Below are 18,646 nucleotides of genomic sequence, written 5' to 3' on the forward strand. Positions count from 1 at the left end.
TCACTCATACCGATTGAAACCACATGACAACCTAAGAAATCACACAAAGCCACAAGACAACTGCCATCAACAATGGGAATGCAGTAAAAGTTGCCGGTCTATTTACTTCAGTGCCTTCCATGGGCACCATGATTTGATAGAAATATTCTTATGTGGAAGTATTAATACAGCAGCCATACTGCTTAAAGTTGCCAATTATTAGCTAACGGTCAAAGGTCAAGATGCTGGCAGCAGTGTACCCAGTCAGTCACTGTGATCTATGGGAGAGAGTCTCCTGCAGATACCATCTCATCAGAAGGTCCTTTCCATATAATGTAAGAGTTGGACCTTTAGGGTGCCAGTATCTACCCACTGCAACTCTCTCAATATATATCACAGAGCTGGCTTTTCTAATGTCTTTTCAGTTGTAGACTAAGTCTAGATTCTTATCCCAGCCTGTATCTGTACTAGATTGGGAAATTGTTTTTATTGTTGACTTATTTATTGTTCATTGTTTTGGAATGCTCCATGAGAAGCATTTTATAATTTTTAATGCCCAAGAAGATCCCATATGGCTAATAAGCAGTGTGATGCTGCTAGGAAACAACTACACTGGAAATGTTTTATTGTTTTCTTCTTGACAATAATACTGCACAATATGAACTGGCATACTTAGAGCTCATAGGAAGACTTGAAAGGGTTGTCCTTGAAACCTGAGGTACTGAAGGACAAGTTTGGAGAGTGCTTGAGGCGGAATGAATTAGAAGATGCATCCAGCACAGAAATGTAACAGCCAACAAAGCCGAGGATCAAAGACTCTCTATCCTAAGACACAGGCTATGTGACGGAGGGTGGCATTTTCCATCTAGCACTTGTAGGCTCAGTGTGGTCAGAACAGATGGAGAATAGCAAAAGCTGTCAAGAACCATCAGCAGGCTTGGGAACATCAAGTCCTGCCCTGTGAGGATGGGAACACCTGGGAATGTTGGCATTTTTGTGGAGGTTCTTTTGAGGTGGAGCAAGAGCAAGAGGAAACTGGTGAGAGGGCAATTGAGGGCACTGGGGAGGAGTCTGCTTTTTCACCTTGACTACTGAGAGGAAGATGGTTGCAACTACAGGGTTGCAGGTTGAGGTGAAGAGAGTGGCTGAGTTGAGTGACACAGCCCTAGGTTAGTCAATCACCTATAATACTTCAGCCAGGTAGGCCAAGATGAAAGACAAATTCAAATGGTGGTGATCTGCCCCACTCTAGCCATCCCTTTAATTATAAATCTGTTCCTCGTATAATTCATAAGGGCAATGCTTGTGGCAACTGAGATATAAATATTCCCTGCTTTACATTACAAGGCTTCCCTTTCTGATCCAATAAAACTTCGTAGTAAATAACAAACTTCCATTTTACCTGCTTTAAAACAGCATATTCCTGATACCCACAGCAATTCATCTCTACATCTCTTTAAAAAACTAATTTAAAGCTATATTTTCTCTCATGCTTTTTGTTTGTTTGGGATTCTCACCAGTCTGCTTCACACCTTCCTTTAGTGTTTTGGGTTGGCTGGATGTGTCCTTGAAATCTCATAATACATGTAATATGGGCAGGTGTGTGTATAGAAAGTAGCAGGGCCGGTCCACCCATGAGGCAAACTGAGGTGACTGCCTCAGGTGGCACAATCCACAGGGGCAGCAGATACCAATGTGCATCTTTATTCCCCCCCTCCCCCATGTTCCTGATGTAGATCTTCACTCACCCCTTCTCAGGGAGGGGGATGCCATTTTTGTGGTTTGCCTCAGGCGCCAAAATGTCTTGGGCTAGACCTGGAAACAAGTCTAGTCCGCAAAGGTAACATTTACATTTGTTGTTTTGCCCGTTGTGCATCTTGCCTCCCCCACCACTGGCCCATGGCAGGTTGCCGAAAAGGGAATGCAGTCTTCAGGCTGAAAAAGGTGCCCGACCCCCAACCTACAGGCTCCTTTTATTGTACTCCAATAGAACAGGTGTATTTCCAGACCCCATAGCCTTTCCCACTAATTCAAGAAAGGCACAGGCTGATTGGAGTTGATGCTCAACAACATATGGAGGACAACACACTGGTGATGAGACAACACCCACCTTTTTCACCTTGACTACTGAGAGGAAGAAACCTTAAGGCAATGGGCTAGAAAGGCAAGCTGTGTGGCCACACAGATCTGTCATCTAACTGTTGGTTTTTCTTTATCTTAAAGTGGTCAGTAGTGCTACTCAAGAACCAGGTTTGTTTCAGAGGTGTATATTTGCAGTTTGACCTACTTAGCTGCACACCTGTGGTCTTTTTGCCTAATTAAAAGGGGAGTTACTTTCTGCACCGGGTGCAGGAAGTGATGTGATAGGATAATTGGTTAATTGAAACTGTATTTATTTTGATCAAATGTCTTGTAAGCTGCTGGTGATGGCTTGCAGCGTTTGGCTGTTAATGTTTTCAAAAATAAAACTAAGAAAAGACATTGAGGACAGCTTTTTATTTCTACGCTCCATTCGCTGCGCACACTCTGTGTTGATGAAGAAGTTCAACACTTACAACTTGACAACATATATCACCTGAGGTGGCTGCCCCACTCTGGTCAGTAGTAGAGCCAGCCCTGGGTCTACTCAATATTTACAACTGGGTGGCATGGCATGGTAGGAAAGGCATTCACATCAAAGGAATCCACAATGAAAGCAAACAGCATACACTGACAGAGAATTCCGTCTTACCTTCCTACGGGCCCCAAGTCTCCTGAATCTTGGCTTCCGGCTTCGCTGGGAGTGCTCACTGATTTCGGAGAGGGAGACATAGGGGTTGGGACTAAATAATGAAAATAACAGGTATCCCATGTTAAAACATGCAGCAACTGCACTGATGAAGAGCAGTGTAAGACAAATCATAAGCGAGGATCCAAAATGATAAAACGGTCGGATGAGTGGAAGAGTTTGAAATGGTGAAACCAAAAGAAGGAAAAGAAAGGAAAGGAAAAGGAAGAAAGTCAAGTGAATTCTAAATATTTTAGCAAATTAAAAGTTGAAATGAATTTTAGATTGGTCTGAAAGCGAGTTATGATAGTATCAGTACTCAATGTTAAGACCGACTCTTTGCATTTTTATTTAAAATATTTTTTTAGACGTGGAAACATATTCAAAGAGGTAATATAGGCCTTGGATATCTTTAAAAAAAAGTTAAGGGAAACGAAAAATTGAAAATACTGTTTCTGCATAGTGTAAAGTTGCCTGAGCAAACACTGGTTTATAGTCAATGCTGGTCATACTTGGAATAGACCCACTAAAATTAACGGACATGACTAACTTTGGTCCATTAATTGGAAAGGGTCTGCTCTGAGTAGAACATAGTTGGAGCTAAGTCATTACATGGGACGGAAAAGGCATACTGCAGTTGTTTAAAGTCTCTTAAAAGATAAAACAGTTTATTGGGCATTTTGGGCTGCTAACATACACTGTGTTACTACGTTGCTCCATAGCCTGCTGCTCTAATTGGCTGCCTGCAGAAGCATCGCATGGGCAGGGCGAAGGGGGACCGTTGCCCCAGGCGCAGTTTTTCCCAGGGTGCATTTTGCTCCTCACACCAGCCCCATGCTACTTTGTGAGTCTGATCCCACGTCCCAGCCTCACAAAGCAGCGTGGGACTGGCAGGGCATCAGAAGGACGCAACAGGCACGCACCCTTCCATTCAGACCAATCAGATTGATTGGAAGGGCGCATGCCTGCCCTGCTGCGTCCTCCTCAAGTCACCCTCCATGCCTCACCCCCCAGGCACTCCCCGGGTGCTGGGAAGGCACGCTCCACCGCTACCTGCCTGTGTGGACTAATGCCACCTGACGCAAATCTACACTGCTAGGCTTTTAGCCTGATCCAAACAGCTTCGGCATTTTTCTGCCAGAAGCATGAACGTGTTATACCTCCAATGATTTCACTGGAAGGCTTTAGTTTTCATTCTTTCCCCTTTTCTGCAAGAGGCGGCTAGATAGGCATTTATGCAGAATGACTGCAGGGTCACAGAACCCAGCTTGTTTAAAACTTGGGAACTTCAAAACTAATCCAGTAGTAGGAGGGCAATTGGTTGGGACCCTGCCAAGTGAAGTTAAGGCAAAACCGAAGTCAGCTAGCTTGCTCACACAGTGCTCAGCCTAGGACCAAGAGCCAAAGTAAGACTGCATGATGATTTAGATCAATAAGTCCCCCCACCCCCACAAAAAAAGACAAGGTGTGGAAGCTTTCCATTTCAAGCACTGAAAGCAAAGATAGACCACAAGTGAAAATGCTATTGTCGTTTTTGAATCTAGATTAGCAAGGGGGCAGGCAATACAGAAACAATTCTACTTCGACTAATCTTCATGGCAGCCACACGGAGGAAAATGTAAATCCTATAATGCGACATCGCCTGTTTCAACTTGGGCATTTAAAAATGCACTGTTTTACTTTGTTAAATCAAAAATAATTTCCTAACTGCATTTTCCTTTTCTAGCTAAATCCTTCACATCTCCTGGCAGAAGTGTCAATCAAATGGATCGGCCGTGGCACGAGGTCCAACACCTTACACATATTCTCACTAGGAACTGTCACTAAAACGAATCGTGAGTGCAAAAGGCATTCATTTTTCATGACAGCCCTTTGGCAGGTACAGGTGTGAAGTGGTAGGTGACGTGCTTATTATGCATCCATTCTGCTTCTTGGGCTTTATCTGGATCGGGAGGAGCTGGTTTTTAATTTGCATGAATAGCCTACAAAGAGAATCATGGCTTTAGAGCCAAGAGATGTATCATGCCGTATTTTAATATGGCCATCAGTGCTGGCTCCAGGTTTTCTTGATGGCTTGCACAACTGAAGCCATGATCCAGACTAGGCAATACGCTTATTTTATTTATTTATTTCTACATTTATATCTCACCTTTCCCCCAAGAAGCTCACTGTGGAGTCCATAGATCTCCTCTTCACCATTTTATCCTTGCAGCAACACTATGGGGTAGGTTAGGCAAAGAGACAGTGACTGACCCATGGTCACTGGGTGAGCTTCATGGCTGAGCGGGAATTTCAACCCTGGTCTCCCATGTCCAGCACTCTAACTGCTACATCATGCTGGCTCATGTTGGAGACCTCAGATTGTATTTCACATTCCTAAAAGCCCTATACCAGGCACCCCCAAACTAGGCCCTCCAGATGTTTTGGAACTATAATTCACATCATCCCTGACCACTGGGTCCTGTTAGCTAGGGATGATGGGAGTTGTAGTCCCAAAACATCTGGAGGGCCAAGTTTGGGGATGCCTACCCTACACGGCTTAGGCCCGGGTGGCAAACATCAGGTCCAGGAGACAAGGGTGGACCTTCCGACCTCTATCCAGCCCATAGAACACTTCTTAGGCCACACCCCTTAGCAGGTCATCTTTGCAGGCCACATCCCTCGTGAGGTCTGCTCCTCACCTTCTTTGTCAGGTTGGAATATCCTTGACCTGTGACAACGCCTCTTCCTAAAATGCCTAGGGAGTTTCCATGAGTGCAGGAGACTTTCCCACTGCAAAAAAAAAGTGGCCTTCCAGCTCAGAGGGCAATGGGAACCGAAGTGGAGCAGAGTGAAAGGAGCCCAGCATACCTACTCTACCTCTGTCATGTGTTCATGTAAATCACTTAAGAATGCCTAAATAGGTATCTGATTAGGATGGAATGAAACAAAACAGCAGAAAAAGGGCAGGAGCAAGGGGCATGTATATCAAGCAAGCACATTCCACATTTTCCAACTCAAAGATTTCTGGGCACTGTAGTTTGTTAAGGGTTGCTGCAAACTGTAACACTGTGAGGGCTATACCACAGTGCCCAGAATTCTCTGAGGGAGGAAATGTGCTTGGAATGTGTTTTAAATGTACAGTGTGTATGTATAATTTATGTTTCTTTTCTAAGTTTTTCTTTTTTAATGATACATGTTTAAAAGGTCAATAAAGGACTCTATTTTCAAAGGGGCAACTATTATATGTAAGAAAAAATCAGAGGAATGAAGGGGAGCCAAGCCAATTTTCAGAAGAATGGAACAGCGACAGCCCAAGATGGTGCGAGTGGTGTGGCCCACAGAGAAACAATTTTGAAATGTCTGGATGAGAATGACACATAATAGACACACTGAGACTCAGCACAGATAAGAAGCAGAAATGCTCTGAATTGGTTATTGGGGCGATACGAAACGGTGTTTAACATATAACATTATGAACAACAGCCAAAAACCAGGAAAAGAAAAGCATGCTACAGTCAAAAGAATGTGTGGATCTTAAACGGTGGCTGAAATGGTTTGAACAGGTCTCTCTCTGAATACCTAGAGGTGGTTCTGGAGAAATACCAATGCTTTGCAGTAAAGCTTCTGTCTCCCTTCTCTTCCGGTCCAGATCAGAATCTTCCTGCGTTGGCTCTTTCTTTTGCTGAAAATCTGACTGAAATAATAGTATTGGACAATTAGCTGAAGTGAAAGAAAATGGAAACTAAGGGAGGATAGTGCTTCCCGACACTAGTGGGAGCTTTCCCCTTGGTGGAATAAGAAATGGTTCCCCCCCCCCTCCTGGTGCTTCTTGGGCCACATTCACACCATACATTTAAAGCACTATGATACCACTTTAAACAGTCATGGCTTCCCCCAAAGAATTCTGGGAGTTGTAGTTTGTTAAGAGTGCAGAGGCTTGTTTGGAGACCCCTATTCCCCCTTCCCAGAGTTACAATTCTCAAAGTGGTTTAACCATCAAGCCCTCTTCTGAGAATTGTCATTCTGTGAGGGGAACTAGGGTCTCCCAACAACTTTCAGCACTCTTAGCAAAGGTGGGATTCATTCAGCAATTGTGTATGCGTGTCTCAGTTGCTTCTAGAGAACTATCAAAAGTGCAAAATGGAAGGAAGACAGCAAAAAAACAAAATTTGCAACGTCAATTTCTCATAGCAAAGCCCAATAATGGTATGAAATGCACGTACAATATTAAAGTGTCAGTTTAAAGCAAACCAGTTATTAGAAAAGGGATAACAGGTGCTTTAAACTGCAGCAAATGTTGACATCTGAAAGAAAAGAAACATAATCACTTAATGCTTCCTTGACTTTGCATGGAAATGAGTATCCGTTCCCTGTCAATTCTCATCTCTATTTCGCTAAGTGACTGAATAAAAAAGAAGTGCAAATCCCCTTAATGAAAAAAAACCTCACGCATAGCGTCAAGGACAAATAAACTAATATGTCAGTCAAACCTTAATAGAACTAAAAGATGTTACCAAGCCAGGAGGCTAAAATGCAGCAGCAATTATCGTTTACTTTGCTGAAAAACAGTAAGTGCAAATCTGCTACCGTAGCAACCAGGCTGGCCAGTCACAAACGTAAGGGGGGGGGGAGAGACAGGTTGTAAAGGAACAATAAATATATTTAAAAATAGACACATGGAACCTTTGGAAATCACAACATCAGTCAGTTAAAAAGAATTAAATGTATACAGTATTTACATTTTTTAAAATTAAAATAAAATTGAGGTGGGGCAGAAATAAGCTTTTGGCATCATGACATCACTGCATGGGATCCACAGGATCAGTTAAACAAAAACGTTTCTAATTGTGGGGGGCACTTAAACCCTCCTGTAGGACCCTATGCAACCTTTGAGCTGTGGATTAGCTACTCTGGGTAGAAATTCACTTAAACCACAGTGAATCCATGCTGAGTCAAGACTTGAAGCTGGGTGTTCCAGATTCAGTCCAAAACTTTTCTCCCCACCTGACTGGATCAGCCTGTTTACACCTGCAGTAACTGGATCCAAGCTGGGATATAAAAGCTAATAGAGATGTCTTCCTACACAAAGTGAGCGGAAAGGACAGGATTCTTTAAATAATAATAATAAAAAGTCAATAGCTAATTTGGGGGCACCATAAGCAGCATAGCTTATATATACTTATGTCAGTGCTTTTCTTCTAGAAAAAAGGTGCCAGTACTGCTTACCCTAAAAGGGACGCAGGTGACGCTGTGGGTTAAACCACAGAGCCTAGGACTTGCCGATCAGAAGGTCGGCGGTTCGAATCCCCGCGACGGGGTGAGCTCCCGTTGCTCGGTCCCTGCTCCTGCCAACCTAGCAGTTTGAAAGCACGTCAAAGTGCAAGTAGATAAATAGGTACCGCTCTGGCGGGAAGGTAAACGGCGTTTCCGTGCACTGCTCTGATTCGCCAGAAGTGGCTTAGTCGTGCTGGCCACATGACCCGGAAGCTGTACGCCAGCTCCCTCGGCCAATAAAGCGAGATGAGCGCTGCAACCCCGGAGTTGGCCATGATTGGACCTAATGGTCAGGTGTCCCTTTACCTTTACTGCTTACCCTTGGGTACCCCCAGAAAAAATGCACTGACTTGTGTCCAGAGGGCAGTAGAGAACATACATCCAAATAAATAAACAAGCAAAAATGGGAAGGGAGTCTCAGCAGCCTTACCTCTTTTTTCTTCCTTTCTTCTTCCTTCCGTTTCTTCTCCTCCCTTATCTGAGCCAAACGCTGCTTTTTGCGTTCAAGCTCCGCTTTTAAATCGCTCTTGTCAGACATGGTGATTCCCTGTTATGAAGCAAAAGTAGCAAATTTAGATTTTGGAAATAGGGGGGATTGAGGTCTCTTTTCTGCCTTTGACTGGCATCTGGGGGGGGGGTTCTGGTGAAACTGTAAGCATAACTTGGTAATTCCCTAGTGACAGCTGGAGATCAGTAAAAGAATGAACAAAATGATAAGTACATTAAGGCAGACAACATGAAAAGGTCCCTGCCTAGTTTTGTTTTGGTTTTGGACCTATCTTTTGTTGCTTTTGCGCAGTTTTTAAACTACTATCATGGTATAACTGTAAATCACATCGAGTTGTGTATAAAAGGCAACTGATAGGTTAATGAATAAAAACAGCAACACCTGGAGTTTGAAAGGGCAACTGAATGATTTTTCACCAGACCACCTTCTGAGCTTGTTTTGGCCTGATTAAGGCCATGAAAATCTAAGGGTATGTTCAAATAACTGCTTACTCAGCATCCAGAGTGCTTGCACTGCTAATTCTTGAAGCTGCACTCCCATGATGTCAGCCGCAATCCATATCAATCCCGAAGTTTCTTGGCAAATTCTGCTGTTTGATGCATTTTTCTCAAACCGGCTTCACTCCAATTAGAAAACCAGATGTAGCGTGAGTGGTAATGCGAACACTCCCTAACAGCCATCACTCAGGCCCAGATGAGCACACAAGGGCAGACGACAGTTTGATGAATAGGAGTTCTGGGAGCCAGGGTTATGGGGCAGAAAAACCCAAAGGACTGTGGGTGTTGGGTGGTGATTCCTGCCCCTCTCTGATGTGAACAACTCCGTGCAAATGTTTCAAGCCACTAATGTGAATATACTCTTTAAATTCTCTTTCCACACCCCAACAAGGTTCTCTCACCCAGAACCAAAAAACAAACCACTGAATTCTGATTCCTATTAACCATTGTTAACTAATAGAAGCCAGTTTGGGGCATACATGGCTCCTTACATCAAAGGGCCTTCTCTCCTGGGAGCAACTCCTGAGCCTTAATTGTGGTCAAATTCTCATCAGCATTAATTTGAGCAAAACTTTTGATTCTGAATAACTAGCCTCCCCCCCCCCCGCCAGCCTAAGATCTGAAATCCACCCCAACCTGTGGTTTGTGGTATACTGTGGTTAGCCTAAATCACCATTAACATCACACAGATGATTAACTACTTTATCGGTTAAAAGGGAAGAAGGGAAATTGGATTCAGGGTAGGGAAGGTTGAAGAGAGGGAACAGTAAAATCAATGTGAGAACTGTTACAGAGGGTCAGGTAATGGCATCATTATGGGTACAAAAGCACTGCTGAGCGAAGATTGCCCTCAGAAGCATTGAGGAAACTCAGGGCTACAACCAATTATACTCTCTTTTTAGTTTTGCATTATGCCTCACTGCTCAATTACACTAGCAGAGCTCTGACTCAATCAATGCTAATGCCGCATCCATGTTGCTAAGGGCCCTTTCTGTAATGGGTGCAAAAAGGGATTTTAAAAGGGTGACAAGGCTACATTGACAGGAAATCCGATATGCCCAATGTAACTATGAAAAATGCATTTCTTCCTCGTCCTCATTTTCTCTTTAATTTTCAACATATTACAATCATCATACAAATAAAATATTCCACCCTGACCCAGAAGACGACATTTCTCCTAAGTTGCCCTATGTTTACGAGACATCACTTTCATATACCTCAACATTTCTCAGATGAAATAGAGACATTCTTTTCTACATCAGGAAAAGAAAAAATGTGTAAGGGAAGGGATCGTGTGCAACACCTTCAGCAGATAAATGGAATAAAAAAAAATAGCTGGAAGATGACTTAATAATAATGGAAACTGGGAATGATCAGGAACAGTAAATCCTATTGAACTCATTGGGTCTTAGTTCTGAGTAGTGTGTGAAAGGCTCAATTTACACTAAAGGAATAAACACTCCATGCATTTCCTAAAAAGTGGCTGGCTGCTGAAGCATTGCAATTAAAGAATTTAAAGTGGATTAGTTACTTTTTCCTTCAAAATTATAGCAAGTGCTTTGTATGCCAGTGTCAACATTTCTTTCATTTCGTGCAGGTATTTTATTTTCAGTATAAACAGGACACTGTTTTTGCACCATTTGTACTCCGAGACGTGGAGAGGAAGAAAAAGGAAAACTGGGACATTCAATCGGAAACCGGGATGGCTTCCGTAATTCCAGGTCTGTCCTTGGAGAATTGGACACTTGAAGAGTATGCAGTTTCTTCCATGCACTAGATCTGCTGCTACACTTTTTAAAGTGTGCTGGCAACGTTGCAGGAAGATATTTCCAAAGATACACCCACAGTTGGATTCTGTCACTTGCAGTGTTGACACAAGTGTCTCATAGCCTTAGGGGTACAGTGCCTAGACCCATTCCCAGTGACACAAGTGTGTGTGTGCGCGCGCATGCATGTGCAAGCAGAGAGAAGGTGTAGTTCTTGACTGTCTGGAATGTGTTGTCAAACTATAACGCCACTTGATTGCCTGGTGGAGACAGGTACAGGTAGGAACCTCTGACTTTTCCATGGCTGGACTATAGCCTACTGAACCTAAGAGTCACATCCACTGCCCCATAAGATAGTCCACAAGGAATGCAACCCACAGGCTGACAAAAAATCCCCACCCTTGTTTTAGGCTGTGTACATTTAAAGCACATGGCTCCACCTCTCAAAGAATCCTGAAAACTGTAGTTTGTTAAGAGTGCTGAGAATTATAGCTTTGTGCAGGGTAAACTACGCCTCCCAGGATTCATTGTGGAAAGTAATATGCTTTAAATGTGTGGTGAGCACTTAGCCTTTGTTACTCAATTGGCTGTGATTCTAAATGGCAGCATGAAGTTGCTGTTTGGAATGCAGTCTGTGGTTTTAGAGTATTTACACAGAACTACTATGTAGTATCAGCCAGACTCTGTGCTTCCCTCCCTCTGCCTCCTCATTAGTAATGCGATCTGCCTTCCTCCAGAGACGGAGAATAGATGGGAAAGAATGGCACAGTTTTCCCACAGGCCGTCTCAGCACAAATGCACAGTGACATCACCCTTTTTGTCCTCCACACAATGCCATTCTGTCTCGTCAGCACAACTGTTGATTCCTACAACTCAGAAGACAGTGAAAGGGTGACACACAGCATTTGTGGACATTTGCCAAAGAGAAGAATAGGCCATTTCATCATCATTAAAACGCTGTAGTGTTTGTAAGGATTTCGGATCATTTGGTTCAAAAAGTTTGAAAATGTTAATAGTGTTTGTTTTTTTAATGAGCTCCCAGCAGAGCTAATGGGTTGCGCCCAATGGGTGTGCCGTCCATTCATGGAAGAGTCTTTGATCTGGTGGTGGCTTCTGTGAATGGAAGGGAGATGATTTTTGCCAAGCCCCTTTCGCCTATGCCACCTCCCACGTTGTTCCAGAGGAACCCCCATTATAAGAACTTGTGAAGAGACTGGCTAGATCTGACCAAAGGCCAGTCTAATCCAGCATCCTGATCAATCAATCATTTTATTTGTATGCTGCCTTTCCCAAGTTAAAACCATGCTCAGGGTGGCAAACAAATAAACAAGATATGTTAACTACAAACATAACAAAAGTAGTCATAAGCAATAAACAAAGCACCAGAAAGTACACACCCAAACTGAAAAATTTCCACATTAATCATAAGATACCAAATAAAGGTGCAGAAAATTAACAACAACCATTTTGCCCTCCGGCAAAAACCCCCTAAGCAATATCTCAGCTCAAGATTCTGTTTGGCATCCTCAGCTTCTGGGGCTGGAGTCAGTCCAGGCCCCGCCCTCCCAGGCCAGTGGGAAAAGGCCCGAAAGGCAAGGAGCAGGTCTTCTAGGAATCACAGCCATGATGGTCTCGCGCTTCTTCAGCAGCCTCAGTTTTTCTCATGGTGGTCAATCTGATAAGAAGCCCTCAAGCAGGGCATGAGTGCAACAGCACTCTCTCCACTTGTGGATCCCGGAAACTGGTATTCAGAAGCATACCTTCTGGAGCAGAGTTGGGGGAGTGGGGAGGTGCAGGGAAAGGAGCAAAATAATTATACTTCTAGAAATATGGTAACCCTACTCCCTCACCCTTCCAGTGATGGTGCATCTAAGAGCCATCTGTGAAGGAAAAGGTTCAATTCAGTGGTTTATGGTTATGTTTCCTCAGGATGAACTGGATTGGTGCTGTGATGTGTGACTTTCAGAAATGTTCCATGGTGACAAGACAAGGTGAGCGGCAAGTGCTCATAGCTGGAAGGTCCCAAAATGTTAGAAATTGGGACTAGAAAATTATATTCTGTTGTCATTGCAACAAAATAAAAAATGTGATGCTTTTTTGCTGTAGAACAGTTTGCTGTCTATAGTTTTATACTGTGAAATTTCTTAATTAAGAACAAACAAACAAAAAACCCCCCAGTAAAACCAATGCAATAAATGCCTGGAGTACTGTGTCCAGTTCTGGATGCCACAGTTTAAGGAGGATATTGACAAGCCAAGCTAGAACACGTGCAGAGGAGGGCGAGCAAGCTGATCAAGGGTCTGGAAGCCAAGCCTTATGAGGAACAGCTGAAGGAGCTGGGTATGTTTAGTCTGGAAAAGAGGAGACTAAGAGGAGATGTCATAGCCATCTTCAAATATCTAAAGGTCTGCCACATGGATGATGGAGCAAGCTTGTTTTCTCCTGCTCTGGAGGAGAGGAGTTGAACCAATGGATTCAAATTACAAGGCGGGCGATTCCGACTAAGCATCAGAAAGAACTTTCCGACAGCAAGAGCTGTACGATAGTAAAACAGACTCCCTTAGGAGGTTGTAGATGAGCATCTGCCATATATGATCTAGTTAAGATTCCTGGATTGCAGGGGGTTGGACTGGATGACCCTCAGGGTCGCTTCCAATCTATGATTCTATGAATGCAGCCATAGTGGGACTTGCAACAAAATGCTGCACTGTGCCATATTCCTGTTCAGGGTTCCAGCCAGCCTGTTATGCCCTTTTCCAGTATACTCCATTCTATTTGCCATCTCCATGGAAATCCATTAATCTCCTTGCCCCCAACCAAAAGTAAGGCATGTTATGCCTCTGGACATATTCAGTCCTCAATAGGCAATTGCTGAGTGTGCTCCCTTTGTTTGTTTTTCATAAGGATGTTTTATATCTCTGCAGGGGGGCGTCGTCCCCACCAACCAAAAATCCTGTTGTTGCTTCCTTCTTCTGTTTGGGTCGTGCCATTTTGACCAGAAAGGGGATTCAGACTCAGAAAATGAGTTTGCTATTAGTGTATAAAGATTCCAAAGATACCGTAATTCACAACTCAGAATGCTACCTATCTCTCTCTCTTTACCTTGTTTAGACAATGCAAAAATTGCAGATGTTGCAGTTTAGAAAATCAATAACAGTTTCATAGTTGTCCCAGTTAACAGCTGACCTGGTAACCTCATTGATCCCTGCAGTGATGGCCTAAATGTACAATGCAGGCCCACTATGGGGAAACCGAATGCATCGTATGTCTGTTCAATGCAGGCTTTGTTAACAGAGACACAGAAAACGTTCTAGGAAGGTTGAAGTTCGGAAGACCCATCCCCTTCTTGCATGTACTTCTCAGATTATATTTTGTAAACATGTTTTTAAATGAATGCTATCTAAATAAAATCAGTTTTAATGTTAGATAGGGGAAACAATGCAAAGAAGAGCATAAAGCTGACTAAAAAAGGTAAAGCACCCTTGACAGTTAAGTCCAGTCGCGAACGACTCTGGGGTTGCAGCACTCATCTCGCTTTACTGGCCGAGGGAGCCAATGTTTGTCCGCAGACAGTTTTTCCGGGTCATGTGGCCAGCAAGACTAAGCAGCTTCTGGTGAAATCAGAGCAGCACATGGAAACGCCATTTACCTTCGCACCGGAGCAGTACCTATTTATCTACTATCCCGTCATGGGGATTCGAACCGCTAACCTTCTGATCGGCAAGCCCAAGGCTCAGTGATTTAGACCACATCGCCACCCGCATCCCATTAAGCCGACTACTGGTGTTCTAATTCGCTCCTCTCCCCACCCCAAAAAATGGCATGGAACCTTTGTCACACTGCTTTAAGTGTAATGTATTTCCATGTTTTAGGATCATGGGTGTTAAAACTAGGCTGTTGGCAACAAAGGTTTTACAACAAATGGCAAATTGAATATGATTGATGTTAGTGGAAACAGTAATGGGTACCAAGATAATTTGAGGAAAGGATTTGGGGGGGGGGAATAACTCCAAAGAAGCAGAAAGCCAGTGAAATCTGTGGTCAGCATACAATTGGAAGAAACCTGTGGAAATATTGCACAGATGGAACTATGTACAGCTAAGTCTGTCTCCCCAAACTGTTGGAAAGGATGTGGGGGAAAGGAACTTATGTGCACTTTGGGGAGCAATGGCCACAGGTAGAGAGGTATTGGAATAGAGTACTATGATAAATATCTAGAATTGTAGGAAAGATAAGGAAAACTACTTTTTGTGTTTGAAGACGACATTACAAAAGTAAGATCCAAAGAGCTTGTATGCTTTATGTTGGCTGCAGTTAGGCTTTTCTTAATCAAAAACATGGGAAAGTCCTGCAGAGTTGTCCATAGATTGTTATTGGTATAATAAGCATTAGAAACCAACAGTAACAAAGCAGCTGATTCATCAGATATTTGTGATCGGAGGGCTAGTGAAACCGGAATTGTAGGGGATAATTTTATTTCCTACACTATATAAAAAACTCAAGACCCTGCCCCTGGAAATATTCTTAGCAAGCAAGGTCATAAACAGACATTATGAAGATTGGGTTTCATTTATAGGGCAGTGCTTGTGGGGTCTTCATTATAATCTGCAGTTCTTGGTGTCAGCAATAAGGGGCTGGAAAAGTATATTCTATTCTCATTGTAACCAAAGGGGGGGAATGTTACTTTGCTGTGTAACAGTTTTCTGTTTATAGTTTTACACTGTGAAGTTTCTTACTTAAGAATGAAAAAACAAACTGCATGAGAGCAACAGATGTACCCAGCACAAGGGAAAGTAGCCTCCTCTGCCCAGGAACTGAAATGAATATACACAACGCAGTGTTGTGATGTCATCAAAATTTAACAGTAGTCAAATTGAGATTAAATATTGTTCCATCACCCAAATTGTACAGATCAATTAAAGTCCATAGTGTATTCATTAAATCTTCTGCAGGTTGATCAAGATAGCCTTCCCTGTTTTCCAGCTACAGAGATGATCATATGGAAAGGTGTATTCTCATGTTTCAGGGAAATACATTTTATGGTTCCAGAACTAAATAACATATTATCTGAAAAATCTGAAGCAACATTACACAGAAGTAGAAATGGAAATGTGCAACATCATGGAACAAGAAAAATTGGCAGTTATGATCTGATGGCATGCTGGGATTCAGTATGAACACTGATGATCTTTACAAAGCAAACCTTTTAAGTAAGTGCCTGTGTTCAGTGGGGCTCACTCCAAAGCAAGTGTGCACAGGATTACAACCTACCGTAAATTTGCACAGTTCTAGGTAGCTTAGTTGATAATTTGGACCACACCATAGACTTATTAATTGCAGTCATGTTGAAGTCACTGCCATTATTGTCACTAGCAGGAACAATCTCTGGAGAACTTTACATATTGTTCCAGAAACTATTATCTCAGACAAGCACATCAAGTAGAGTTAATGGTTTTCTGAAACTGATCTATCCCACTGATTTTATGATGTAAAATGTGCAAAAAAATATTGAGTCCTCAGCATGCAATTCATAATGGGGAATTCTTACTGAGTAGGAGATTTCTGAAATGGAGACTTGCATAAAATGTTCCTCACATAAGATTTCCCATGCAGACAGCAGCTGAGTTAACAATTTATATAAATTTATAAATACATATTTTACATAAATTTAATAAATAGTAATGCTAATATGTCATGCTAAATCATGGTTTAGTGTAACAAGTGTGTACAGGAACAAGCTGCTGCAGCCCTTCAGCTTGTGTGTGACCCCCATTCCTATTCCTATTCCCATGTGTCCGGAGCAAGAATGCTCAGCCATGGTTTGTCATGACAGGTGACCATTTGATCCATGATTATTGACCCTGTTGTGATGGATGCACTGTTCACCTGAAGAGCACCACCATTTTAGTTTAATCAGATGCTCAAGACCACTCTCCATTTTCAAGTAACTTATGCAGCTTGAGACAGTCTAGTTTTTCTTAATTTTAATTGAGAAGAGGACAAAGCAGAACCAAATCAAGCAATTCCTCAGGCTAATTCGCACAATCACATTGTAATGTCTACTATCAAATGATGCCTTGGCTGCAGGGTTTTGTTGTGGGGGCGAACGATTTGAAACCCATGTATTTTGTGGCCAGCCTCACAACTCCTTCTCCTTCCCTTCCTTTTTAAAACTTAAGTAATTTTTTTAAAGAAAACTTTGCTTGTAGGGCAACTGAATGCACTGCAAGGCACAATGCTGATGAGATCAGATCCACTCTCTCTTAGTTTCCCAGATTCTCATATATATGCAAATTTTATGCAAATTGGGATGTAGTCCAATACCTCCCATTATTCCTGCCCATTGGACATGCTGCATGGGACTGATGAGAGTTGGAGTCTAACAACATACGCAGAGCACAGGTTCCCCAGCACTGCTTTTAGGCACCCAGCAATTGACCTGATTGGTCACGTCCACAGAATGGAAGATGGCAGGAACCTAAAGGACAAGGAGTTGGCTTCAGGCACCAGACCCACTGGCAGACCAACTCTTCTTATCCTTTGCAGATGACCACAATGCCTAGAGACAGACAGTCAGGTCATGCATCCATAGCACTGACCAGAGGAACGACCGCTGGGAGGAGCGCAGAGAGGAGAAACACCATGGCAGCATGGCCAGACGCCTTTATCTGCCCCAGCTGCAAGAAAACCTCTCTCCTACATCCCACAGCAGGTGCTGCAACCTTCCAATAATTTGACCCCACCGCAAAGGTGCACTCCTCCATTGTCTCCCGAGACAGATGGGTGCGAACAACAGTAATCGACCTGCAAGATTGGCCCTAGCTAGTTCTGAAAGGACAGCTCTATAACCAAGAATACAGTTGCTGCCTCTGTTTCAAAGAAGGCAATGGCAGTGCTCGCACATCACAACAAGCAAGCATTTCTGGCTCATTAGGTCTTAGCATGAGCAAGCACAATGCTTGTGCATTCGGCCCAATTTATCCTGCTTTGCTGCACTCCTGGCACATGTTTCATCAGGTCCTCAAGCATAAAAAGCTTTCAGTTGATCAAAATAAACCAGTGTTTATCACAGGAACCACATGCAACTGCATAACCCTCAAGCAGTTTTAAGGGATAGATGGGAGTGTTGCTGTGTGCAGGGCCTCTTTGCATTAATGTTACCTGATCCTCTGGTACCCGGAGCCCAGGTAAAGGCCACTGCTACCTAAAACCAGCTCAAGAGAGTGGGTGCCAGAGCTCTACAGCTTTCCCTGGCCTGCTTTCACTCTTTGAGGATCAACAGCCAAATTTGCCCCAAATCCAGAGTCCTTCTATGTTTCCAAGAGGTCTATTAGATTAACACAAATGAGACCAAAACAATGTAGAGTGCACCTGTTCAGGATTCCAGCCAGTCATGCCCTTGTCCAGGATACTCCATTCCATTCTCTCTCTCTCTCTCTCTCTCTCTCTCTCTCTCACACACACACACACACACATGCTTTATCAACGGCAACAGTCAGTCAGTCTTTTGCTAACATGGACCACTTTGTGAGCCAGCCTCCCCTCTTAGGGGTTAGGAAGCAAGTCAGACCATTGGCTCATCTAGCTCAGTATTGCCTACTCTGGCTGGCAGCAGCTCTCCAGGGTTTCCAACAAGGCTGTCTCTTAGTGCTACCTTGGAGATGCCAGCGATTGAACCTGGGACGTCTGCATGCAGAAGAGATGCTCTTCCCCTGTGTTTTGTGTGTGTTTATTATGTACTTCCGCAAACCTTGGACTTCCGCAAGCCTGGCAATATCCCTTTTGCAAGTGGATCATGCCATTTTGGCTACATAGTGATCCACCCTCAAGAGACTGAGTTTGCTACTTTTTCAAAGATAAAATTTCCAACCCA

The 18,646-nt window shown here is 43.2% G+C and overlaps 1 protein-coding gene across 6 annotated transcripts in view; it reads right to left on the reverse strand.

Moving 5' to 3' along the window:
* The window catches only part of DYNC1I1 (dynein cytoplasmic 1 intermediate chain 1), a 234,983-nt gene that overhangs the window by 170,113 nt on the left and 46,224 nt on the right, over window positions 1-18,646 (reverse strand). For 5 of the 6 annotated variants that reach the window (XM_081164604.1, XM_081164605.1, XM_081164607.1 and 2 more), the window contains 3 exons: window positions 8,433-8,549; window positions 6,308-6,422; window positions 2,711-2,801 (listed from right to left, as the gene is read on the reverse strand). In XM_081164604.1, coding sequence (XP_081020730.1) covers window positions 2,711-2,801; window positions 6,308-6,422; window positions 8,433-8,549 — 323 coding nt within the window. The remainder of the gene's footprint in view (window positions 1-2,710; window positions 2,802-6,307; window positions 6,423-8,432; window positions 8,550-18,646) is intronic. The other variant, XM_081164609.1, reaches the window with a different exon arrangement.

This window comes from Podarcis bocagei, assembly GCF_964188305.1.
Source record: "Podarcis bocagei genome assembly, chromosome: 12".
NCBI lineage: Eukaryota > Metazoa > Chordata > Lepidosauria > Squamata > Lacertidae > Podarcis > Podarcis bocagei.